This window comes from Rhea americana, unplaced genomic scaffold, assembly GCF_003343005.1.
Source record: "Rhea americana isolate MKP2758 unplaced genomic scaffold, rheAme1 scaffold_100, whole genome shotgun sequence".
NCBI lineage: Eukaryota > Metazoa > Chordata > Aves > Rheiformes > Rheidae > Rhea > Rhea americana.
Window position 1 is genome coordinate 1717169 of NW_028185040.1, and position 26963 is coordinate 1744131.

Here is a 26963-nt window from a genome sequence, read left to right on the forward strand (position 1 = left end):
TACAGCCTCAGGAAGGGTCARGAGTCAAGTTAAAGTTTGAGTGTGGGGTGGTTTTTTTCTAGCAAGAAAAAAAAAAATCTCTGACCCAGGAGCCAGCAATCAGTTGTCATTTGTAACTGTTCTTTGAAATGCATTATCTTGTTTATATATAGTCACTTGTTATCAGTCATAGGACTCTTGTTTTTATTTTTGGAATCCTTGGTTGAAAGGGATGATTTCAAAATGCAGGGCAGAGTTCTGAAATACCACAGTCACTAGCCCTGTAATATAAAATGATTAAGTGCCTTACATCTGTTTACATACTGTCATACAGGTACTGCAGATACTATCCTAAAGCAGTCATTCTGAAACAAGTACAGGTAAGTAACTCATTGCTTTCTAATAGCAATAAAACTTCAATTAASCTAAAGCCCTAGCTCTTTTCAAGATCACTTAACGCAATTCATTTCCTGCAATGGCAGATTCATACTCAGAYTGAAAACAGATTTTATTCTTCAGTTTATGAACTTCAGCTGTGTTTAGACATAGCTAAAATTTATTATTCTTTAACCAATGGAAGGAAAATAAACCCTTTGTCTGCTATCAAGTCAGTATAAATACTTTTTTTCCAGTTGAGATTCCAGTTCTATCCTTTACCCAATAAATAAATATAAAATGAATGCTTTTTATGTAGACACAAGTCTGTCTWGCTACCTGCTCAACATCTCTCAAARACTTTATACAGGTCAGGCAGGTTAGCAAGCTGCAGAATGTTGCCATCTTCAGTGAGGTACTTAGGAGGCAAAAGATGAGTCCTAAAAGCTTTGTAAACTATGTGTTCCACAGTCCATTTCCATGTTGTTGAACCAGAGTCAGAGTCTTCATTCTGAAATACAGGAAGCAGAGGAAGACAAACAACTCATTCTCTTTCACTAAAGGAGAGCAGTTCTTCAACATTATTATGAGAGTCTAAAGATCATTATACAAGTTCTTGTAGTATTAGAGAAAGAGTTTGTTTTATACAGTCAAGTTAAAGCTCTGGGAAACTGTTTTAGTGGTAGCGCTTGCAGAATTAGCTAACTTGACTGAACAGTTAAACAGATACTCAGATACTTTCCATAACCAGACTACATCTGTAAGTATATTTGCCTCTTTAATGTGCTGAGCTAGGATGCATTTCTATAGGATAAAAATGTATTCCAAACTAAGAGGCCAAGGGCWATTGTAATACTGCATACACTACAATACACAATACTACAAGGTTCTCTCTATATACAGATGGCTTAGATTACCTGAAAAATTGTATTCTTTCAGAATCCTGCTGCCCTACTACTTGATTCACTTTGCTGAAAGTACAGTTGGAACTAGAAGTCTATAGTTTAAAAAAATTGTTGATTAATTGTTTGTTCATATGACTACTTAAGGATTCTTGTACCTGAGAGTTTGTCAGGTTGGATTCATCTATTATATATTGCTTTCTAATGGAGTAGAAGATGGCTAATTCTTTACTCAGGCTTTCAAAACATTCCTTTTCTTCATCCCAGTTTACCTGTTACAATAAAGAAAAGCTACTTAAAGTCTGGGCAGCAGTTAAGGGACTTGATAAAAAAAAATCTTAATATGAAAAATTAATAATCATCTTTTGGCTGGTTTTGTGCTGGTAACGTAAAGRAACAGAAACAAGATAGATAGAAATGAATGCTTTCAAGTGACTAGCTCTTCTCATCTGGTTAACAGTTGACTGCAGAAGCAAAAGTATAACTGATAAGTAACTACAGTAATGGGTTAAGTACGTAACTGTACATTTAAACCAATTCCAGCCTTCCCTACATAACTTACTTACTAGAAGTTAATTTGAATCACTTCATTATTTCCTAAATAAAATAAACAAACTTTTTTTTATTAAGAAAACATACCTCTGTGGCCAAGCGAAGGATAAACAGTGGTAGCCCTTCCAATGGGGGAACATAGTTGTCTATCAGAAGTGGTAATCCTGTAAGGTTTCCTTCCTGTAATGCAACACTGCTGCTTTAGTAAAAAGGAAAAAAGTATTCCTTCTTACAGCAGATACATCAAAACTTATTATAAAACAGCTTTTTGTACTTTTATCCAAACTTAGTGATCCTTAATGGTAACTGAAATTACAAATTTRAATAGTCTGGTTCTGGGCAAATATCACAGAGTGTAGTGGTGGGGGGTGTTGGTGGTGTTGTGGTCTGTTGTTTTTAAAACTCAGAGGCCTGGATTTAGACCATCCAGGTCAGGGAGACCTGAAGTCAAGGCTCTTCTCTACCTCAAGAGACTAAACACACAACTTCCACTTCCTAGAAGAACATCAGAGTTGAGTGAGATTTTGGGAAATAGAACACTTGAAGCTGTTCTGTTTTGTCTAAAACAAGGGGTGCAGTAAGGTGTTTTTTTTTTTTTTTAATATAATTTAAATATAAACTTCTGTGGAGCTACCTTCCAAAAGCYGCATGAGCCCTGAGCATTTTGAATGAAAGGAAACAGCTACCTCAGTCTCTCACTGGAGTTGGTTCTCAACTGATGGTACTTCACCAGCTCAGGATTATTTCTGAAGCAAGCAARCTATTGCAGTTACCTATTGCCAACATCTAACATAGTTTACTGTGAGAGGTAATAACAGTCACCTCATCAATTTCAAGAGAGAAATAATCTTTCAGCATTTCAGTCTTCTTTTTCAGAAATTCAACAATGTACTCGGCTAGCCCTTCCTTTGGGCCATCTTCTTCTGTCCAGCCACTTTCAGGGTCCTCTAAAGCGAGCATTGAAAGCTCAAATAAAGGAGCTGGCTCCTAAAAGTGGAGAAGGCAAAATTGTTGTTTATCATCACAAAGCTCCTTCCACCCCTTAAACTCCGTTTCTTCCTTTAAATATAATCTGTCTCTGGCCTACAAACAGGGTAGGTTCTGTGTATCCTAACCACTTCTAAACAAAACACAAACAAACTGATTTCTTACCGATAGGATTCTGTAGAGTCTGTGGTTTGGTAAAGTGCTTTTCTGATATATTTCTGATAAAGATAGGTTATGCATTAAAATTGATTATTTGTCCCAGTACAACAAGGAACAAAAGGTGGTGAATAGCCAGAAATGAGGCTAACAACATAGGGCCAGTATCACAGCTCACAACAGTAGCTACAAAACTGTAAACAGTATTTGCTACATTATACTAGCCTAAAGGAAATATCAATCTCGCAGTNAAAAAAAAAAAAAAAAAAAAAAAAAAAAAAAAAAAAAAAAAAAAAAAAAAAACACTATAAACGAGTCTGGAAAAAAAAATAAATAGGCTTGATACTCACAGACAACCTTAAGACTCCAAAGTTTGCAAAGTCATAAATAAGTATCTGGTAGAAGAGTTCTTGGCTAAATCAAAGTAAAAGAGTTAGTTATATGGTATGTTCAAGGTATGTATTTTAAAAAGGAAAGGTAAGGTCACCTTGGGAACATCAGAGATGTCCATTCATATTAACAAACATCTTTCTTTAACTAAACAGTTTAAGATGCTCATGTACACCCTAAATCTGTTTCTTGGTTTCTGACCCATATTGGTGCAGAAACATTACATTAGCCTGCTGCCACTRTCAATTTATTCCCAGGTACACTGTGTTTAAACCTCTTTACTCCTTTGCTGCATTGCAAGAAATGCACTGGAGCTTGGAAATAATTGATACTCATCTATCTAAAACTTTGTAACTGGCACAGTTTTGAAGATTGTGCCTACAAAAATACCAACTTCATTGCCATTATGTCCTGCAGATTGCATAAATCCAAGTGGATACATCATGGATATTTCTGAAACCTCTGCTTGCTCACATTTGCACAATCTGCCACAGACAATCATGAAGCACGTAAAATTTCTCCATTACACCAGTTTTTGAACGCACAGGACAGTAGCTGGCATTTTGATGATGCTGATGCTCTGCAACTTTTCACAAGCTTGCCAGCTCTGTTTCCACTTTCTGAACTGATTGCTTAATTCTTAGCCTCACAATTTTTTGCATAGGTGACAAGAGAATGTTTTTTGTTTTTCTGTCATTTCCTTCTCCCTTCTAACTACTTTGGTAGTGAGAGCTATTTCAACTGCTGGCAAATCAAGTAGCTTCTTTACCTGAGTTTTGTTGTATTGAGAAGATACAGTTTTGTCTGATATTGTGCCAGAGCCCACTGAGGACTGACACAGCCAACGAATGAGTGATTGTGTAGCATCTCTTGAAGACCTGAAACAATAAAAAAGTAAAAATAAAAAAGTCCATAAATCCCCAACTCCAGCATCAACCCTGGCCAGATTGATTTGTTTGACCGGTTTGTAACGTGTCTTTCTAATATGAAAGTCTCAGACTACTGTTCAGGTACTGCACTACTATACACCTGCTTCTAAAATAGGCCTGTATTACCAACTATCAGTATATGTTTTGCAATCGTAATCATCTGTGTGAATATGCATATAGTTGTACATATTAAAGCACAAATGAGAAAGATTATCAAAATCTCTGTATTTGACTTGAATAGCATGACTTTCTGGAGCAGTTTCTGGCAAGAGATTAGTAAGGGCTTACAGACATACTTAACAGAAAACTGCAGATGTAGAACAACCTTTAAACAAAATATAATAGCCAGACTAGATTTTGGAATGTGGCAGATTAAGTCCATAATTTTTTTGCTTTCCCCAAATAAATTTCTGGCCTTCTCATTTATTAAAATAAAAAAATAAAAAAAAAAAATCCATTTGAGAAGTGAGATTCCATATTAAAAGTCCATTTTAGCCAGTCCACAAAAGATGCAACCAGGACAACTACACACACAGAAGATCATTCCCAGCATTTGACCTAACTGGAAAATACTGGATTATGTGACTCAATAGGACTCTTATGGCAACTGAAAAATTAACAGCAAACAACCCTAGTAACCTTTCACCTTTCTCCACAGTAACTCTTATCAAGACTAAGAATATTTCACCAGTCACTCGTGAACTTCTTTCATGAAAGTGCGACAGATCCAAACAAAAATGRTGAGTAAAAGTAGTAAATGAAAACCTGATCAAGCCTAATCCTTTATTAAGTTTTCCTTATAAACTATTTCAGAATCAAACAAGCAAAATTTTGGTAGTGAACATATAACTGACATTTCAGTTTGAAAGTTACAAAATAACTCAGCTTTTGAAACAACAATTTTAAGGGATTATTAGTTACAATGCAAGTTACTGTGCAAACTGTTTAGAGTATATAAAACATATTTACTAATACATTATACTGAAATTCAAAACCAGTCCAGTATAGCTCATACCACTTAGCAGCTGTCTGTTCAGAGTATTAACAAACTTTTTTGTTAAAAGCTTGCTTACAGCAGTGGGCTAGTGTGGCCATGTTTTTAACGTTTTTTCTTTTCCTCATCAATCCAAGCAAACATATTTAATTGTCAAGGCAAGAGTAACCTTGGGGAACAAGATAACTGCTTACCTGCATGCGCCTGGTTACTAATTTCCTCCTGGAGGGTCAACACACTGGTCAAGTTGATAATTCTTCTTCTTGGGGTGCAGGCAGCAGTCATTTCCTTTCTATTATCCTCTTTCTCCATTTCTACATCAATGTCTTCGCGTGGTCTCTTTCTGCAATAAGGAAATAAAAAGGAATTATGTTCTATTCTTTTATCACATGCTCAGCGGATGGAATGGTCAATTCAGAGGCTCTACATTAACAAAGGAAATGCAGAAAGCTTCCCAAAGCTTCTCAGAAGGAAAGACACTTTCGTTGTACTTCCCAGGCACAATTTGTTAGAAAATGGTAGTTCACAAGGGAATTTAWGACTTTTCTTTAATACTGAATGCATCAGATATGCCTATTGCTTAAGCATCAAGCCAATCAGACTCAAAAGAACACATCACAAAATTCTGTTATTTCTAAGGGACTTTTTTTTCCTGCAATATTAGGAAAAAAGAAATCAGACTCTCTCAAATGACTTTGGCCTCTCACAACATTTCTCTTCAAGAGCTAAAAAAGACCATAGGACTTTTACCTTTACTAGGATATTGTCTGAAAAATTCAATGATATATATTCTACTCCCCCACAAAAGGRAGCATACAAATAGACTAATATGACCTCCCTAAACTAAAGTTAATGTCATTATTTAGTTTCCTACCTTCCRATACACACAGAATCTCCCATTCCATTTATGGAACTTACCATGAGTTATGTAATGTATGACTCACAAATGAAATATACGATTTCTTTGATGGTAGTGCCACGAAATGAATAGGTAATATTCCATATTCAGCAAAGATGAGACTTACCGAGCAGGCACTGTTTCTGGAGGCAAGTCTCTACCCTCACTCAGGCCCCCAGCTGTCACTGTGTCCCTCTGAGCACCAGCGAGTTCAGCTGCATCACTGACATCTTCCATTTCAGCATCTTGTGGCCTGACTGTGCCCTCAGGGAGTCCCACGCTGTCCTCTGCTGTCACTTCTGTGGGGCCTGTGCTTAGTGGGTTGTTCACTGGCTGAAGAAAAGCATCCAGCTTTTGCTCTCTGGAATCGGTGCGGACCATCTGGTGCGCATAAACTTTATCACTCGTTCCTTTGGTAGTCGCAGCAGAGTTTGCTGCTGATTTTACTACCTCACTGGAAGAACATTCAGCCCCCGGCAGCAATGTCTTCATCCGGATATGGAAGAGAGAAGAGTAGAGATTCAGCACAAACCAAAGACCAGCCAACTTCTCACAGCATCTCACTGCGCACAGGCGGGTAACATTCAAATTGCGCAGACACCATGTCAACCGCTCACACGCAGTACTGTGCTCCTATCTACATAGGATGAATGTCATCATCTTGGCACGTAAGGAAATCATCATTAATGAACATCACCTTGACTCAAAGACAAAAATCTTTAATGTCAACAAGCACAATAAAACTTGTTTTTTAAAAGTTATAATGGTTATAATTCTCATACTATACATAGATGCTACGGAGGTTTTTTATTAAATATCTTCATTCACTTTTTTTTTTCCAGTAAGTTTACTGCCTTATCACCAACACTGGTATATTAAAGCAACTTGAGTACAGAGCAAAGATTTGAAACTACCAGTATAACACTGATAGTTATCAATTACTGCCTAGATTGTACTCTTGAACAGAGCAAAAATGATCGCTGTTAACACAATGCAGCGTTCTAGTCACTTGAAACGTGTTCTCACCTGGGTGAAGTACATCCGTGAAGAATTAGAGCCCAATAACTTGCTCTCTACATGTTGCTGCACAYGCTCTAGAATACTATCCTCATGAAGGAAATGGACTTCATGTTTTGTAGGATGCACATTCACATCTACATTCTGAGGAGCTATTTCCAGACTGCAAAACATTTTAAAAGAAGCTAACCCAGAATTTCCCATGCATAGCAGAGAGGGCACTAATCATTTCAGTGCAAGATTCATCAGAACTAGGGCCATGACTCCACGCAATGAAGCCAAAACAATCCTGAAATCTGCAGTCAGATATTGTTTAGTTGAAGAATTGATTCAAAAATCAGTCAACATAGCTAAGCTTAAATAATGTTCTCCACTCTACTACTACAAAAACAGTAGTACAGTATTGTGTTCCTCCAGAACACAATATAAATCCTAGCAAGGGAAGATGTTGATTTGGAATAAGAGACCTGACCGGTTGAAAAAGCTCTGCTTTATTCCTAGTGTAACTAACTTTCCTAATCTATGATGTCAAAGGATTTAAACTGAAATTGTAGGTGCTCACCACTTCTGAAAATCAGGCCTTCTTTTTTTAAGATTTTTTTTAATATGATCTTCCTAATATTAAACATACATAGTGAATTATCTYCTATTTGGCAATAAACTACCTCAATGGGATCCTTAACACTACCATCAGGGATACCAACAGCTTTTTAAACCTACTCACTCCTGCTACACCCTACAAGATAGCATTAAAAGGCCACATTTTTCTACTACTTTACCTTAAGTATAGGAACGGATGCGTACTTTTTGGTAAATAAGCAGCATAGACAGTTTCTATGGCTTTCCGCAAAGCAGTTGACTCTACCAGTCGATCTGAAACAAAGAACAGAATGCTACATTCAGACCACACCACTGAAATACACTGCTAACAACTAACAATTCATTTAGACCAGAATCTTCATGCACTGCACCTTCAAAAGGCATCCATTGTACCTCTTTTTTTCTCTAGATATCTTAAAATAAAACCAGGAATAGGCAATGTTGTTTTAGTGGTGGGKTTTTTTTTGTTTGTTTTTTGATTGATTGTTTTTTACATTTAGAATCACTTTTCAAAGGTGTGCTAAAATTGGAATAAAAAACCTACCTTTTCATTAATTGGTACAGTCTAGATTGGTGCATCCCATGCCACTGTTGCTGCAACCATAACCTTGACACTCCATAGGTTTGAATTTCTTTAGGTCCAGTCTCAGCTGGCCCAGCTCTTCAGCATTTTAGAGTATGAAATATGACCCACATTGCAAATAGAAAAACCTTTTTCTTTTTTTTAAGATCTATATATGAACTGTAATATAAACTTTCTTGAAAAACACTGAAGGGTAAATACTTGGAAAGTTTTTGTAGTTCTCTAGAGAGAAACGGATTTTGTTGTTCTGATTCTTATGCAAGCAACATACAACTCTATAACATGCCTTTTTTTAAAAAAAAAAAACTTACGGTTTATGAAGAGTAAAAATATACATTTCTTCACAGAGTAGTTTGCATTTGTTATGTAACCTTTCATTTTAAAGGCCAAGCTTGCATCTTCACAGCCCACTTCTATCAGTTCTCTATTGACAGTTTTACAGAAAAAAAAAGATTATTTTGTTTATATAAATTTCAGTCATGTTACTTACAAGTAGGAATACATTGTTATGTATTTCATTTATGTTTCTGTTAAAGAAAGCACTAAAATTGTTTTAGAGTTTATACATTCTATGCCGATCCATAAAATTATTTAAAATACAAAAATAATAAAACACCAATTGCATTTTTTCTTGCTTATCTCTCCCTACGTAAATATAAAACAGTAATACAGTATGATTAGAGTCTACAAAACCATATAGAATATCTTTTTAATACCTGAATATATCACATTAGAACTGTCAGTTTCAGTCACTGAGAGTGGCAGACACAGACACTTCAAACTTGCCAGCAGCCCAGAGAAGGTCATCTTTTTCTTGACCTGTTGTGTCCACTTTTACCAGTTTAATATTTATAAATGGGTTATTAAGAAGTCACATAAAAAAAAAAAAATCTTTTTTCTTCTCACATGTACAGATCCTACCAAGAAAAATCTTCATAGTTCACATGATTTTTGTGATGTATTATTTAGGAAAATCTGATCAGACTTTGGTAATTTATGAGTACAACTATCTAGCAAGGTATTATGCTAAATTTTAAAATTAAAGGCTTATAGACTACTTATTTCAAATTAAATCTCTGTATATTCAGACTTCAATTTTTAGTTGTGTTCATTTTTTAAGTGTAAATAATAATCTAGGTTTAACAACATTTGAAATTGGGCAGAATAAAGGTTACACTTGATTTTAAAAAAATTTAATTGAGATGGACAATTTATGCAGGACTGTGTGAATGAAAAGCTGCATCAAGCAAGTATTATTTGCAAACAAAATCAAATGTGTAACAAAAACATGAACAATATTGACAATATTGCAGACCTTATTGCTAAATAGCCTTTTTACTTTGCTGCATTTTCTAAAGGTGTTTTCGTCTATTGAAAGTTGAATTCTTTACATGTGAACTGTGATTTTAGTAACTGAATCAAACTGGCACCTAAGTATTCATGGGAGACCTCAGAGAAATTCATTCAATAAGCCTGTTCTATGAACTCTTCCCAGATTAATATATTATAAAGAGAGAATTCTTTCTAACGCTACGGATAAAGTTTAGGAAATAGGATGGGTTATGTGTGTTTGTTTTCAGCTTTTCTTATTGGTTTATTCAGCTTCAGCTCACATTGCTTTTGTCAAAGCATTAAAAACTAAAATTTCAGAGAAGTAAGTTCTAGAACACTTTGAAATTTATCAAACAGCAGATTGCAGTAAGAAGAGGTAACATTTTCACAGCATAGCGGGAGATTAGGAACTTGTAGAGCAAGCTGGACCTGTGTTATCTTTCTAAATTAGTACATGGAAAACTACAAGCAGATGGTTCCCTTTCAGTGCATTAAAGGAAAGATCAGATACTCACATTACTACTCCCCCTTGTACTTTGATTAAAGAAAAAAAAAAATTGCCACACATTCTACAAGGCAAGAGAGGGCAATCTATTACRGCAACATTTCTTCTTCTCTATAGTTCATTTCACAGCAAATACATGTAAAGTTAGCACAGTCTGTGTTCTTTAAGAAGAGAAGGGATAGSAAGGTTAGGTTAGCATCGTGTCAAAATGAAAACTGATGGTCAACGTACCTGCTAACAGCATTTCCAAAAATGGACCTGATATTATCCACTGTTGAGGCATTTGATAAGGTTCTAACATCTGACACAGTATCACCTTGCTACAGAGAGCAGAAATGAGCATCACAGTTCTGGCTGAAATTTTCAGAGATACATTAAACACAACAATATGCATTTCTAACAAAAATGCAYAACTTTTTTGAAATTTTGTCTTATTATTTACTTATTTGTGTTCAGAGAAAAAAAACAATAGGTGGTAAACAGTATAGAAATACAATAATTGATAGATCACACCAGGTGCATGGTCCATTGGGCTAATAACCCACCTTTGAAAGTGAGGAATACAAGCACTTCAGTAAATAAATATCAAGAATGCCACAGACCAAGACCAAAGGTACTCTGCCCCACCTTCTTTCATACAGCTGTTTGTAACCAGAACTTCAAGAACAGTTTGAAACAGCTCATAGAACTAAAACAAAACAAAACACTGGCAACATAGAAAACTCCAAACTCCTGACAATCACTTTTTATCGTGTTTACTTTTAATTGACGTGTTTTGTATCCAAACTGCAAAACACACTTCAATATTTCAGTACAAGGGATGGCTCTATAGACTAATCCCATTGCAAAAGATGCATTACAACACWGAACTTTTCTGACACTTTCATATAAATATGAAGTTAGAGACACTTTACATACCTTTTTAACTGAAAAGCTGATGCCTGAGTTATGGATGGCATACCTGAGACAGAGACAAAAAGAGTGCCATATGTGAAAGAATAGGTTACTTCCCCTGAACACTCAAAAGTGACCAGTAACATGGGCAATTCATTTATAACTAGCTGAAATAATACAAAGTTCAAGGATCACCTTAGGTTATTTCTCAGAAAAAAACCCAAACCTAATCCAAACCATATAGATCTAATTATTTCAATTTAATTTCACAGGCTTAACAAGAACAGCAAAACCTCTTCAGTAAAACAGATTCAACTCTCAGCTTCTATAGAGAAGGATCTGAAAAAAGGCTGGCCTGCCTCCTCCGAGTTCCCCTCCCCCTCAAGGTCAGCTGTGTGCGATCCAAGGCCTAGTTTTGATACAGCACAGCCGCTCATCCTTGGCACAGACTTCCAGAGAAATGGCTAGGTTGTGAGAAAGAACACAAAGTAGCAGGCAAGACAAGGAAGGTGAAAATGCAGACAGAGGTTAGATTGTTGCAATGGGGACAGTGAGTAGATCAGAATTCAAGAGAAGAAAATGAACATTAAAGAAAAAAAAAAAAAAAAGAAAATCCTAATGGGGGGCAGGGGGAAGCAAGCAGCCAGTTGGTAGACAGACACTCAGCAAGGCTGCAAATCAGCCATCCATGGAGCAGTGGAAGCCAACTCTTCACCTCCTGACCGTGCCTGCCTGGCTAGTAAAGACTCTCCAGTATCTTACCAGGGGAGTATGTTAATACATAGCAAAGAGTAACAAGACACTATGGTATCTTTTTTGTTTACTGTAAGTGTAAAGTTTTTTCTGGTTGTGTAGATCCTGTTTGCAAGTCTCTTCACATGCCAAAGATGCCTGAATCAGTGACCCAGCAAGAGAACATTACATCTCATAGCTGAATTGAATTTTGGGGGGGGAGAAAGTGAAATTGTTGTTCAGCTTATTCATATTCAGCTAAATCTCAAATGTTTTTGGATGGTTTTGGATCCTTTTCAGCCCAAGTTCATTTAGAGTTCACTCACTCAAGGCTCGATTTGCTGGAATTCTTGCTAATAGCAACAAACTGACTACACAGTTTCTCTTCTGGATTTTGTTTATCTAATTGGACTGTTATCTAATATCATACACTAACAAATACTTTAAAAACTAACAAACAAAAACCCACACATATGCCAGTTCCTCCCCAAATGCCAATGCTCTACTTGGCTTTAGAAAAAAATTGAGCCTCTCTTTCAGATTACCTGCTAACAACTTCCAGTATTTTTGCATACTCTTCACTTGGATTTTTTAAAGCTTTCCTTCTTGTATTTACATTATAAAAAAGGTCTTCAACCTGTAGAGAAAAAGATTACAATTAAAAATTCAAATTTTAAGCCTTCTATCACTGTGCAATTCATTTAAATCCATCTTCCTAATAAGTACTTACAAAATTGTTCTGATAGTATTTTTATTTATAAAGCATCCATGTTTGATTTACTCCTAATCTGCTTAGGTTCACTTCACAAAATTCAACTCTAGAGACACGTTTTTCAGCTATTTTGGTACCTTAGTATTGTATTATTCCATACAAAAACAAAACAACAAAATCTACAAGTACCTACTTTTCAAAAATTAAAAATTATATTCCTTCCATTGCAGATGACAATGCATTTCCTGATTACACTGTTTTAACAAAATATAAATAATAAATACAGATAAAATATAGATAATCCTGCTGCAGTCAAGACTGTTCACTTCATTAAAAACTTAAGATTTTTAATTTTCATTATTTATTTAAATAGTTATATAACATGCAAATTATTTTCTGTGATAAAAACAGAAATGCAGAAGTATAAAGTTCAGCTTCTTTTTTAAGCTCCTACCCTAGACCTTGATCTAAGGTTGACTCACGCTAAGTTCGGTGCGTGTATGTGTACGCTCCAAGGCCAGACTTCCACTTTCCACTCTGGACTATGCAACATGCACACTCCTTCCTATTCTGAGTTCCTTGCTTTTCATTATCCTCACCCTTAATCTAATCCTGATCACGTGCCAGGGTCTGCAGGCATATAATCTCACTGCAAGTCCAGCAGAAGATATGCCTATGCTAGACTCCATCTTTCCACGTTCTGGACCACGCAACTTGCCCTACTGCTCCCGTTTGAGCTCCTTATTCTTCACAATCCTAATGATAATCCTCATTCCCACCCACGTGCAAAGTTTAGTAGAAACATGATACCACTGAAAGCTAAAGAGCAGTTTCAGATGCTGGCTCTCATTTTCCCGCTGTTGCTTGTATAATACACACCAGTCCTCCATACTCTAAGCTCCTTAGTTCTTACAACCCTAATTTTCCATAAGGCTTCAACAGCCCACATGTATTATGAAATATTTCTGATATTATATCACTGCACTATCCCCAGGAGAAACAGAATCTTCTGAAATTCACCTTGTTCTCTTTGCGTGAAAGAAAAAAACATGCAAGAAGGTCATTTGGAAAATATTCTATAAGGTGAGACTGTCACACACCTTGCAACATAAGCTTACAACAAACACTGTAAGCACAATAACCAGAGAGCAGGAGAGGGTAAGACAGTAGGAACACAAACATACCATAATCTGAGTCCCTTGGTTTCCAGCACAAGGTTTTGGAGGGCCTTTAATTTTTCCATCGCTGTACGCGGCTCTAATCAGAAAAAAAAAAATAAGAGACTATCAGACATCTAGATTGGTCAAGGGAGTGGGGGGGGGGGGGGGGAAAAAAAAAAAAAAAAAAAAAAAGCGAAACAAAAATAAAGATGGTGAAGGGGGGGGGGGGGGGGGGGGAGAAAAGGAAGATGAATGAAGAAACTCCGTCATCGCACTCCTCCCTCCCTGCAAAGGATGTGGGACACTGACAGTTAGCTGCAACAACTGGCATCTTTGACAGGAGTACCAGAGGGGCAGTAAGGAGGTGAGAGGAAAAGCAGAGGAAAAGGGATAGATAACAAGAAATGTGTTTTTAAATATATTATGATTATTGATACTTTTCCTGTAATAGTAATATTCTTGTATTTTGTTTTTCATTACAGTTAGACCTGTCCAGATGTGAAAAATAATTTTTTTTCATTAGATTTAACATTTCAGTTACATCAGTGAGAAATTCTTCTCTGTACATATAAAATCTGCTTCCTTTTGGCCAATTACATGGGTCAAAAATTGTCTATGCTCAAAATGTTATTCTTTTAGTAAGTTATACAGATGCATAATTTTAAAGAGTATACTTTTTTTGCCCTCTACACACTTAATGCAAGAAAGATCACAGTCACACAACCTTTTGCAACTCAAAATTCAGAACTCTCCTTTTTCTCCAACTTTTTCTTAAAAACATTTGAGAAGTTAAGGCACAGATTTTTGCTTATGTTGAGAGGTTTAGTTTTTCAGGAGAATATTCAAAATCCTTTTTGAACAGGATTAGGCACCTTGCCTACAATACCAAATTAAGATGTAAGATCTTGTGTTCAGGACCTATGAAATCTGCAAGACACACTGCCTGTGTACACAAATCATTTTTTCTAGAAATCCAGCAAAACATAGAAGTTTACCCTACACTGGTTACTGAAGTAGAATTCATTTTAGACTCCCCCCCCGCTCCTTAAAATATATTGCTTTAGGTAGAACTTACTTTTACAGTCTGGAATAAAAATAAATAAATAATAATAATGTTAATAAAAACGGTCAAACTATGTTTTCTCACTTCTGGAGCCTTTTTTGCMACTGCCTGGATGCCCAGAATTCCCTGTTTTCCCCCTCGCTCTGAATAAACTGCCCTCTTCTGTCTCATGTCAAGCCATGTTACTAAGAACACTAAAAAGAGAAATATATCTGTTTACATAATGTTATATAATAAGTAGCATACCTGTATGCACATTTTCCATCAGCAGTCTTAGTAGTTACAGTAACATGTGCAACATGACTTATGCTAGCCAATGCCTAGAGAAAGAAAAAGAATCTTTGTGAGCCTTGCTCAAGAAACCATTAATTTCTGAATGAGTATCCACACTTTAAACATCATCACTAGATTTTCATATATCATTTGCAATGAAATAATAAGAACCCTTATAAGAAAACTGCAGGTTGGTAAAGCTTAAATGAATTTCAATACCTTCAATATTGACTGTTATTCAGGACCTTCTTTTGGCTTTTCCAACATTTCATTCTGTATTACAATGCAAGTATCTAGCAGTGTAATATAACTTAAAAGAGGGCTTGCAAATATATTACAGTGGTGCTCTTTTCTTTCTGTTGTGTTATTAAAAGACAGCTGGCTTTATTGGTTTCCTTATGGTTTTGCTGTTTACTTCTCAAGCTCTACCGAAGTTCTTCTTTTGACTATATGTAATATTATGAAGTTAGGTCTTATTATATTTGTTTTCTTGGAAAAGTCAGTGTACAGGTCTATACAGTCTAGTGAGCACAGCCTCAGGACCAGACTCACTGGCTGCAGAGACAAAGAGCCAACAGTGTGAGCAAGGAACTCCAGGAGAGTCTGATCTCTAGAGCATGCAAGGATTTATACACCCAAGTACACTCAGCTTCATTATATGTCCAGCTGGTCTTGTGGATGGAAAAGCAGAACTGACCATGGACTGTGGTCCATGTACTTTGAACCTGCTATAACTTATTATAGAAACAACACAAAATGTACTTCTTGATTTTTTTTAAATATCAATTTCATTATTTTCTTGGAACATAGTATTTTCAAAGTACTGGGGTGATCAAAAAATTAGGAACAATAAAAAAAAAATCAGGGATAATAGCAAGGAAATAAGAAAGAGGTTAAGTTTTACAGACTGTCAACAAAGAGGAAGAACACATTTGGAATATATCTAAACTCATGCTGCCCGAATACAGTGGATCACGTTAAGCCAGATAAGGAAATCTGACTTCCCAGGACATTCTCAGATCGAATCAAGTAACACAAAAGACAGACCACAAAGCTAGTCATAACAAAAATTTTCTAGTGCCAGGACTATATCAAATCATTACACATTGTAATTAGAAGCTTTTACATATAAATGCAGTAACAAAAGCAATAAACCAAAATTTAGTAATGTGATTTATCCATAGATACCACATAACTTCATGTATTTCCTTAGCTTTGCTTCAGGCTTCTAAGAGCGGTAAAACACATACTATAAATATCACAAACAGTTTTAAAACATGTTACTTCCTCTTTCTTTTCAGGTTGTACATTGCTACAGAACAACTCCAGCAGTAAAAGCATTAACAAAGGAATTTTCCAATAGTATGGTCTAGGAGATGGCTACTGGCTACAGCATTAGTGGCAACTTCGTTAGCTACTTTTACCCATCACATTGCAGTAGATAGATTTTAGTAGTCCCAGATACAGCAATTGGCTCAGTTGTGTACTATGTTCTTCCCTACAGTCAGCAGACCATTTGTGTTCTCTAAAATAAAACGGAGATATAGAGCTATTGCTACTTTTTAAAAGCTCTCTCACTCTTTGTTCACATGCATTGGCAGAGAATTAACTGATATTATTATTCTTCAATTTATTAAAAAAAAATCTCCCAATTTCAGTCTAACAGGCTTTGTGGCTCATTCACCTTCTCAGTGCTTACCTTTTCTTTGAGGCCTAAAAAAAATCTCTGTACCTAAGGCATTCTCTCAGCAAACAGGGAATGAGATACTATCTAAATCCCCCTACAATAGGATAACAACAAAAAATGAACATTTTCAAAACCTTGTCAAAGAGCTTACCTCACCCCTAAAACCATATGTGGAAATACTGGCCAAGTCTTCAAATTTTTGCAGTTTACTCGTAGTAAATCTCTCACATACAATGTCCAGATCTTCTTTCTATGTGAAAGGGACAAGCAAATAACAAGTTACTTTTTGTTTCCAAGTCTTTTCAAGATAAGAATGACTTATTTATAAATTCAAAYAAAGTTTAAGTGACAATATCAAACATCAGCACAGAGGTATCAATTTAGGTTACTTACCCTGATACCACAGCCATTATCTTGGACCTGGATGAGCTTCAGACCACCTTCTTTCACTATTACCTGGATGCTGGTAGATTTAGCATCCAAACTGCAGAGATAAAGAAACCATGCTACAGAATGAAGAGCTTTATGACTTAAATGGAATTTCAAATCATTGCTATACAAGCAATAATTTGTTTCAACTCTAATTTTCAATCATCTTGGAATTCGTTCTGCTTAAATTTTTACCCCCTCCTTCCCTTTTCTTCTGACAACACTGATACATTATTCTAAATCACAACACACAATAATTATGACAAATTTTAGAAATTTAGAAAAATAGGAAGAAAGATGTCTAGTCCAAGAAACACAATGTGGCCATTCTTTACCCCTTAAGAAATCACACGACACACTCAGCTGCATGTTTTCACACGGCTGATTCAGTTCAAGATATTTACTACTGCAAAGGCAGCAGGTTTAATCCTAGAGAGCCTTTATCCTCAAACCCACCTCAAATTATTAGCTTGAGACTTAAACAGGTAAGCAAATGACTTCAGACAGTAACAGAGCTAAGCAAACAAGTTCTGGGCGCAGTGCTATTCACCGGGCGCGAGCGGAAGGCGCCTGAGCACTTCCAGCCACCCACAGCTATTTTTCCGCCGCCCCCGCGGCTCCCCGCACACGGTGCGGGGACCCTCGCCGCCACCCAGGGCCCCCGCACCGGCCTCGCGGGCCGCCGCGCCCGGCGGCGTTACCAGTTCTCCACCATCTCCTTGATGGCGTTGGCCGGTCTCTGGATGACCTCGCCGGCCGCAATGCGGTTCACCACGGCCTCATCCAGCCGCCGGATCACGCCGGCCATCAGCGCCATGGCAGGGGGGCGGCGGGGACCCGCCGCGGGGCGGAGCAGGAGAAGTACGCGGAGGTGACACGCGCACCGCGCTCCGCAGGCTCGCGCCAAACGGCCGCTCCCCCGCCTCCCCGCCCCGCCCACCCCGAGCGGGCCGATCTCCCATTGGCCCACGCGGATGCCCATCACCCGGCCGCCTTCCTCCGCGCGGCAAAAGTAAAGGCGGGGAGGGGCTAGAAGGGGGCGGGAGCCGCAGGCCGCGCAGGCCGCCTGCACGAGGGGGGGGCGTGGCCGGAGTTCCCCGCTGTGATTGGCGGCGCGGCGGGGGGCGGGGCTTGGGGGTGGGGCTTTGCTTGGCAGCAGCGCGTGTTTTCGCGCGCCGCTGAGCTGCTGGGKCGCGGGAAGTTCGGTGCGTGGCACCTGGAGCATGCAGTGGCGTGTAGGAGTTGGTCGTAGCTGCAATGCCAAGAAATGGGAATTATTCCAGTTCAGAGTGCTCTGTTACTAGCAYCTCTTCGTCTAATTTAATCAAGCATCGAGGATTTGTCCCGTTTGTAAAGGGCTGCCTTCGTGTTTGGGGTCACACATTAATTAAAAATAACATGTTGTAAGCAGTTTTCACTTTCTAGAAAACCAAAAAAAAAACCCAAAACTAAAAAATTGAGAAGTGTACCTTCGCAGGTGTGTTTTGAAACAGGAGGGTCATGAAGTAGCTCAAGCTCTGGCAGTGTTGCAAGGAAGAAGATAACAAGCCCTGCAAGGAATGTGTGAAGCGTGAGGCAAAATCAGGTGAGTCTTAAGTGTGTGAGACATGGGTTGGTGATATCTCAGCATTAGGTACATTGTATTGCAAGGAGATGTTGCTCCTTCACGCTGTCCGGGCTTTTGCTGTATAAAGTATCATTCTGCCTCATTCCTGCCCATAAGGAAAGGAGCCTGCAGTGGCAGCTGACAGGAGGGATCTTAACTTAAGCTACTTCAAGGCTGACTTCAGGTTGCCTGCTCGTTGTTCTTGGCAAAACTGCACAGGATGAGGGCAGCAGTCCTGCCTGCCATCTCTCTGGCAGTGGCTTCCTAAGCCCTGGACCATTGTGCACTTTTGCTTGGCTGTGCAGGGAGCAGTCCAAAATCTTGGTACAAGCTCCYCTGTTAGCATGACCGGGGCAGGTGGCAATGGTACAAAGAGAAGGAGAGTGACTGTGCACTGACCTCGGGAGCATCAGGCTGCAGGTGGGTGAATGTGGCTCTGCTCCAGGATTTGCACCTYGGGGAGGAATCTATCTAGTTTCGGTGACCTCAGGCAGCTGGTGAGAAGACTGAAAGCAGAAGGCATCAGGTAGGTCCAAAACAAAATCTGGAAGAGAACACATCAATTCAAGCTCTTCACTGACAGTATTTTTTCTGACTGTATTTATGCGGTCAGTATCTGCCCTAGATCAAACAGGAAGGAGATTTCCACAGATACTGCTTGCTTACACCTGTGCTATGGTTGCAGTTCATTCTGATGTATGCTGCTTGCATGCACCGCTCATGCTAAACTGTCARTTTACACATTCAAACATGCAGACAAGCCTATTTCTCTGGCAGCATAAAACCATCAGAGGACTTTTCCATATTTGCAACACAACAGCACCAACTGGAGGTCAGCTCTGCATGTTCACACCATACAAGCTTTGATCTGACATGTTCATTAAAAACTATTGTTTTGCATTGCAACCTGTTAAAAAAGAGAAACAGCAGTCACAAATTAGTCACTAAAAATAATTTACCAGAAAAGCCTGATAAAGACATACATGAAATATTGTCACGGTAATACACACCTTTGATTTTTTGCTTTTCTTTTTCCCCTAAGAGAATACTGAGAAAGAATAATACATGAATTTGATTTTGCTAAAGCAATTTAAGAACAAATGATCTACATTTCATTTTGAATAATTTAGGAAGACAATGTATTTTGACATCACRGCTCAGTTTTCTAAAGAACTGATATAGAAGTGGCAAAGTATTAATGAAAAATACTTGTTGGAATCTTCATGTTTTTTAAGATCCCAAAGAAAATCTAATGAATACTAGAGAAATGAATGCTAACAAATTTCAGAGAGCAAACATTATTTTCTTAGGTGCACAAGAAACTTTAACAGCCCTTTAGTCACTTGAGGAATATAGTACGTTTTCCCTTGGAGACAGAGAAGATTATTTAATAAAAAGATGATGATAATGTAGTGGAAGAACTACAATCTCATCAAAATCATTCTTAGTACTGAGACCAGGTGGCCCAAGTGCCAGAAATAAAATAATTTTGAATTCCTTTTTATTATAAAATGTATTTTGTTCCTAAAAACGCAAATGCATCTCTAATGGCTGAGTTTGATAAACTTAATATGCTATATTGTGTACCATTTTCAACTCTTACTCACTTTCGATCTGCAGCATGTATTCACTATTCTGACTCAAATGTATTAAAGAGCCCAGAAAACAGTTTTTACAGTACAGTCCKAGCCCATGTCTCCTCAAATGTTTTAGTTTCAGCTAAGTTGAAGCCTAGGATATAGTTTAAATGGCAAGATACCATGAGTGGGAAGAGGTGTTTTAAGTACCTTATGAACCTTATAAAAACAATTAAATAAAAAAACATCTCTCAGAAACGTGATTTTGATGGCATAACCATTTGAAATGACTGATTCTTTAATGTAAATGGATGCTGTAGTTAYTAATGCCTGAAAGTTGCTTTGAAATCCCTGTACTTACCCTCTGTATTTACAGTAGCCTTTCTTCACTTGAGCCTCAGCTCCAGTGAAAAGCTGCAGAGGATCTCTTCCAAAAGATATTTAGGGTCTCTGAATTCTTCAAGACAATAATAACATCTTCCATTTACACACTAGTCACTCTATGAAAACTGTTGCTTAACAAGAGCCTTGGTTGGGAAAAATATCACTCTTCAAGAAAACACTTAAATGTATGTTAGACCTTTCCTAAATAAGGGCCAAAAAAATTTCGTGCTCCACTGGAATCAGTATTTCACTGGAAGTAAGCCTAATTTCRATTTGGAATACTTCATTTCTCTATTTGTAACAAGTATGTGCTGAAAGAYAGTGTTGAGCTGGAAATAATAGGTTTTATTTTCATAAATGATGGCTTGCACCTGATGCTAACGTCTTCCATTCTGAAGATCTGAGCTCTGAAAATGCTTGTTTGCAGCCTGTACTGCAAACATGACTGTAGTTTATAGAAACTGGTTTTTTTCTAGTTTAAATTCTTTTAGTCATTTTAAAATTATATGTAATTTGTTAGTGGCCCCCTTCAAAGTGAACATTGCTTTATTTGGATAAGCAATTAAAATAGAGTATAAGAAACAGTAAATAAGTTTTAAGAAAGAATTATATGCCTAAGTAATCTCTGGCTGGCATAAAACTATCATTTTGCTTCATGAAACAAGATTGTGAAACTGTACTCACTGTAATATGATGAGTCAAGGTTGCAAAAAGGCAGAGACCTGCTACATTGAAAAAATGACTGAGGAATGCAGTATTATAGCAAAAGTATTCAATGCTAATTAATGCTTTCCTGGGATCACAAGAAGCTAGGTACCCTAKTGCTTTGGAAGCAGCTGATTTTTCTCTGCCAGAAAAAGTGATGTTGTTAATACTGTTTAAAATCTAATGAAAGATTCTTGTGTGTCTTGGGAGCTTTAGCTTGATGAGATAAAGTTAGAAGTCTAAAATTATTAGCATTTCAGATTATAGCTCAAGCAGGATAGGAAATCACAACATGAACATTATTTGACAAAAAAACGATATTTTTCTTTTAAGAGAGAGGCAAGCTGAGCATCATTCYGGGAAGTAAGAGACTTTTTCTTTGCTAGTATTTTATAAAACTCTTTGTGAGAATAAGCTCTTTTCATAGCTGATACTGCAGCCTCTGGAAATGTCTTCTCATTTGCCCTGAAATAATTTTTGTTATTGTGAACGTTAAAAGGAAACATTGCTCTTTTTTTTTCTACCTCTTTCTTACACTTTTTTATAGCCAAACAGAAAGGAAGCAGAAAAAAAATCAAACTCATGTTCCAGCTAAGTCAAATTATCTCATGTTCAAGTCTCAAGTTACTGTTGCTCACCTGACACAGGATAACTTGTTAAGCTGCAGTAGTTGTACTCTGAGCTGATACCTCACTGCTCAGTGCCAGGTAAAAACATGTTCTACAGGTAGAAAGGTTGTTCAAGATTGTGTGTGTGACATGGCTTTATATATAGCCTTTGGCATTTACATATTGAAAGAGCAGGTTTTGCTAGAAAACAATGCTCTGATTTTTTTCCCCCTTAGATTGTAGTGAATATTTCAGAGCTCCGATGGTAAGCAGGTGCTCTAGAAGCTCATTATGGGAAAATACTTTTGAAGTTGATATGCTATGCCTATATCTCCCCTCATCATACTCTGTGAGTACAGTCCTGTCAGATAAAGAATCACTTGATAGGTAGGACCCTGARGCACAGAGAAGAACAGAGTAAGATCATATGGGACACATCTCATGGAAAATCAAAGCTAATTCTTTTGGTTAGTATATTAACTATAATATGGTTTATCTACCTAAAATATGGTCATGTGGACCTTAAAACATCCAGAGATGCATTTCCAATTTTACTYTGATATGTAAGCTGAAGACTTGTTATACTCAAAATCTTATGGTTAAAAGGGAACAAACCACGTATGTGGAATCAAGAATTTATTGTTAGTMCAATTTTACAGTCTAATCAMCATACAACAAAGCATTAATGTTAGCCCAATTACAATACATACAATAATAATACAAACTAATTCTGGAAAGTCACAACATTACAGTTAAAATAGTTATACAGAAAAGCCTTCCTAGTACATAACTTCTTTCTCTGRTGTCATGCTCCCTGTTCCAGTGTCCCTCCAGGTCCTGAGGTTGGCAGCAGCAGGTTTCCTAAAGCAGAGAGGTTGTAGAGAGTGTCACTGACACACCGGCATCCCAAGTCATTCCCTGGGAGGAGTCTGATGCTACTGAAGGKCCTTTGCTCCTTGGTTGTGGGGACCACTAGGTTTTATTTTTATATGTTTTCTCAAGACAGGTTGCATATCTGAGCTTTCTCTTCATTGGTTCTCAATTATTCCATTTTCTGTTCTGTTCTATCTAAACTGGTTTTAAAAAGATATGTTCCTGTAATGACCATTATGATTTGTGTTTATAGCCTGGCACCTCTGCTGGTAACATCCCAYGGTCCTTGCAAATCACATTTTATTCTAGGATAACAGATAATTCAGTCTACACAAAATAACTAYGTTTTCTCCAGAAACTAAAGCTAACTTAAACCAAACCTGACCACTGAACAATTGCTCTCACTGCTGAGATAAGGCAAAATCAGCTTTGGCCAAGATAAGCCCAGACCAGTTGTGAGACCCTGTACTGTCAGGCCAGTGAAAAGCCTGCAGCCTGTTACTAGTAATGGCAAAAATCATATTTACTTAGCTGCAGACTAAGTGCTAACTCTCAGGGAGTACACTGCCATAGGCAGGCCATTCTGCAGTTGTCTGCTACAGATACATCAGAGCACTATTTGTTATCTTTTTCTTTTCACTTGATATTGAAAATTGTTACAAGCAGAATGCCAATGTAAATCAGTCACACACTGATACAGAGGCAGCATTTTCCATGTTCCTGAAACAATGTAAAAATTGAATTTAGAGATTAACTCTATGCCAACTTTTTTTTTCCAATACAGTAATTAGATCATTCCATAGTGTTTAGATTTTTCTGAGCCAGTATGCATAATGATGCTATTTTTCCTATCCTGTGTTTTACTTGTCTCTGAAACAAATCGTCTACTGAACTAGTCGGGAAGTATGAAGCAAAATCCTAATTTTTTGTTTAATCTTTTTAGTTTATTTACTATATGACATATCAACTGTATTCGTCAGAATATAGAGCTTACCCCATCTTTTTAAAGCATTTATACGTATTGTAAAATACTACTGCTGTATATATTCTGCATTGTTTTTTTTCCCCTTGGGATTTAATATATTCTGAAAGATCAGTTCTTTTGGCATAATCTGAGTGATGGCAAGTTTAAGACAAACTTAAAGCACACATTAATTATAGATAAGCTATTATAAATTAATGGTTATAAACTGAAGAATAAACATCCAATTATATATAGTTCTCATTGCAYGTCTGGACTAGAGGAAAAAGTAACTGTTTTGTAATATTTGCTTTTGCAGCAAATATTGGGGGTGTTTTAACCTACTTTTGTTGTGATTATTAGAGTATGAAAAAATCCCATTTTGATTCTGCTCTTTAACTTGAGCAAAACTCTTTTAACTTATATACTTGTAAAGTATTTACTTTACAAGAATGGACAAGAAACATACGAACTTTCAATACCTTAGTCTTTACTTTAGTAGAGAAAYTAGCTCTTAAGGGACATCTGAGTCTTCCAAGAATTCTCTAACCAGCYACAGAAGGCAACACTACATTCCTGAATTTTTTAAGGTAAAATAAATGAAAAGGTTGAAACGCTTAATTTTAAGGAAGAAGTAAAACAGGAGACAACCTCATACTCTCTCACCTTTGGTCAATGATCTGCATGTTATAAAATTTAGAACTCATATTTTAGTATGTGTGTTTAGTTACTGGCAACGGCCCCCGCCTATTTTCAGGGTATTTAATTTTTCTGAAATGGATTTCAAGATTGCATGGATTGCAAAAGCACCGTGGACTTCATTCAACCGAAAATACATGCAGGGTTTTGAATGGGTGGAGGTTTGCACAGTGATGACTACACTGTGATCAGTATTTAATGAACATGACCTGTAGTTTGTATTATGGTTTACCCTTTTGCTGTGCTGTACTTTGCTTTAACATGCTGGATTTGCATGAGGCAGTATTGGAGGGGTGATAGTGGTGAAAATATAAAGAAAAAAAGAGGCTTTTATGTCAGTGAAGAGCAAGTGGGTGGCTGAAGCCCTGCTGAGTTTTCACTTTTTCCCTGACACAGAGAGACCTTGCTCCAAATGACAGAAAAGTCCAAAGTAAATAGCTACTGGCACTATCAGTGCGAGATCGTGCTGCACATGTGACTGGTGTTCAGWGGATCCATACTATCAGAAGGGCACAGTGACCAGGGCTTTTGCAGAACTGTAGAAAATTTGCATCACATTCTGCAGAGACCTATGGGCCTTTTAGGTAATAATAGCTGCAGCTTGTAATTCAGAACTAGTTGCCTGCCTGAGTGACGGTTAAATAGGTATATAAGCCTGTGAGAGTTGAAGTACCATGGAAGACTTTGTGACACATTTGAATAAGTTGGATTCAAACATTATATTTCAGAGAGACYCCTCACTTTTAATCAAAGTATATCATACATAGTATAACAGATTTGACTGAGTTGTCTGGTTTAGTCTGTGCAGATTCCCGACTGGTCTCCTGATGCACAGATATCTCTTGGCCTTTGGGCAGCWCTTCCTGGGACCATTCCTCTTCCTCTCTGTCACTTAGACTGTCACTTCTGTTTCTCAATGCTGCTCTCCCTTGCAAAAGTCCTATTCAGTCCTTGCTGTCRTAGATTGACATATTCTTTGCTGATTTGTAGAGAAACTTCAAGCCGTTCACCTTCATGTTCCAAAGCAGCTGGTAGCCCTTTGCTACTGTTTCCTTCATGATTGGGTTCACACTGTCTAAGTCATTGTTGACTGCAAACACAGAATTTTTGCCTTCCCATAACACCGCAATGACCACTGTCCTTAGGTGGTTGCACCCTTTAAAACATGATATGGAAGCATGATACATGACTCAAAGTTGTTTGCTCAAAATTACCTGAGAATAGAACTGGAACAAATTTATGGATTTACTTCAAAACAGTACCGATGCATGTACCTTTGTTTTATTATTATTATTATTATTATTATGGGTTTCTCCAGGATGATTTATTTCTGATGACAAGGGCTGTGTTTTTGTTTGTTCTGTTGCCACTGGGTGGTGGTTGCTCGCTCTTCAGATTTTCTTTGCCACTGCTGCCCAGTCTCACTGAGACTCACTGGTTCCACCCCATAGCAGTTGTCCCACCCTGTACCAGTGAGCCTCAGCCTTTTGACCAGCCACCTTCTTCTCACCTCTTCTCAGTTTTCCACTTTTCTCTCTTCCTTTGCCCCCACTACCTCTTACTCAGCTATCTTGTCTGTGTAAATAGACTGAGTTGACAGGTACAGTGTAACAYGTTTCTTTACCCTTGTCACACCTCCTATTGCTCTTCCTGCCCACTCTGTCACTTGCTTGGGTAAGTTTCTGCCTCTGGCGAGGCTATTTGAACTGCTCTCACAGGAAAGACTGCACCTCATGTAAACACTCTTGAACTTGCTGGGGTAGAGCAGATTGTTTAGCAGCCATAAAAGGATTTCCTCAAGAAATGACAGAGAAAGAAAATAACTATTTGTGTGAAACTAAAGAAGTTAATGCTGCTGTAGTTATGCTGCTATCTTTAGCCAGGTTAAAGTCTAGCTAAGATRTATCTCTAGGGCAGTCTTCTCATGCTGGTGTTAAAGATTATGTTGCTTTCCTAACAATGCATACAGTGCTTGCTGTCACAGAACCCCATTCTCAACTCAGGACATACTGAGTTAAGTTGCTTAACACTGGAAAATGGCTGTGTACTGGGGTGTCGGCAAACAYGAGAGGAATAAAACACCTTGTCTTGGGAAGAGCAGCAATGATTGTGGGTAGATCACAGACAATGGTTCATACAGTCATGCAGACCACTTCTTGGAGGGCTATAAAATGCCTTAACAGGCTTTCAAATGATTTACAGGAAGTATGTTAGCTTAAGCTACATGATGCTGAGAAGGTAAAGTTAAGCAGTCAGGGTTCTAGGAAATGGAAAAGCAGGAAAGGATAATAGGGAAGAAACACTGGACAGGAGAGATGTGACGGGATTTTCAGCATTAGGCCAACTAGAAGCAAAACAATAAAATAGATATGCATTTGCCATCAGTTGTGTTGCATTATTC

The 26963-nt window shown here is 37.6% G+C and overlaps 1 protein-coding gene across 2 annotated transcripts; it reads right to left on the reverse strand.

The window, feature by feature from the left end:
• Window positions 1-29: 29 nt before the first annotated feature.
• Window positions 30-18017, reverse strand: MLH1 (mutL homolog 1). Of its 2 annotated transcripts, XM_085304069.1 has the most exons (20): window positions 17851-18017; window positions 17114-17204; window positions 16872-16970; window positions 15007-15080; window positions 13722-13794; window positions 12371-12462; window positions 11118-11160; window positions 10431-10519; window positions 8674-8786; window positions 7959-8052; window positions 7189-7342; window positions 6290-6648; window positions 5459-5607; window positions 4111-4219; window positions 3302-3365; window positions 2631-2795; window positions 1896-1988; window positions 1415-1528; window positions 694-865; window positions 30-260 (listed from the first exon to the last, which is right to left on the reverse strand). In XM_085304069.1, exons 1-19 carry the CDS (start codon window positions 17964-17966, stop codon window positions 698-700), a joined length of 2259 nt encoding a protein of 752 aa, XP_085160195.1. In that variant the 5' UTR covers window positions 17967-18017; the 3' UTR covers window positions 30-260; window positions 694-697. The 2 variants fall into 2 exon arrangements, with proteins under 2 accessions (XP_085160195.1, XP_085160189.1); XM_085304063.1 differs by lacking the exon at window positions 30-260 and having other exon boundaries at window positions 514-865.
• Window positions 18018-26963: the final 8946 nt, after the last annotated feature.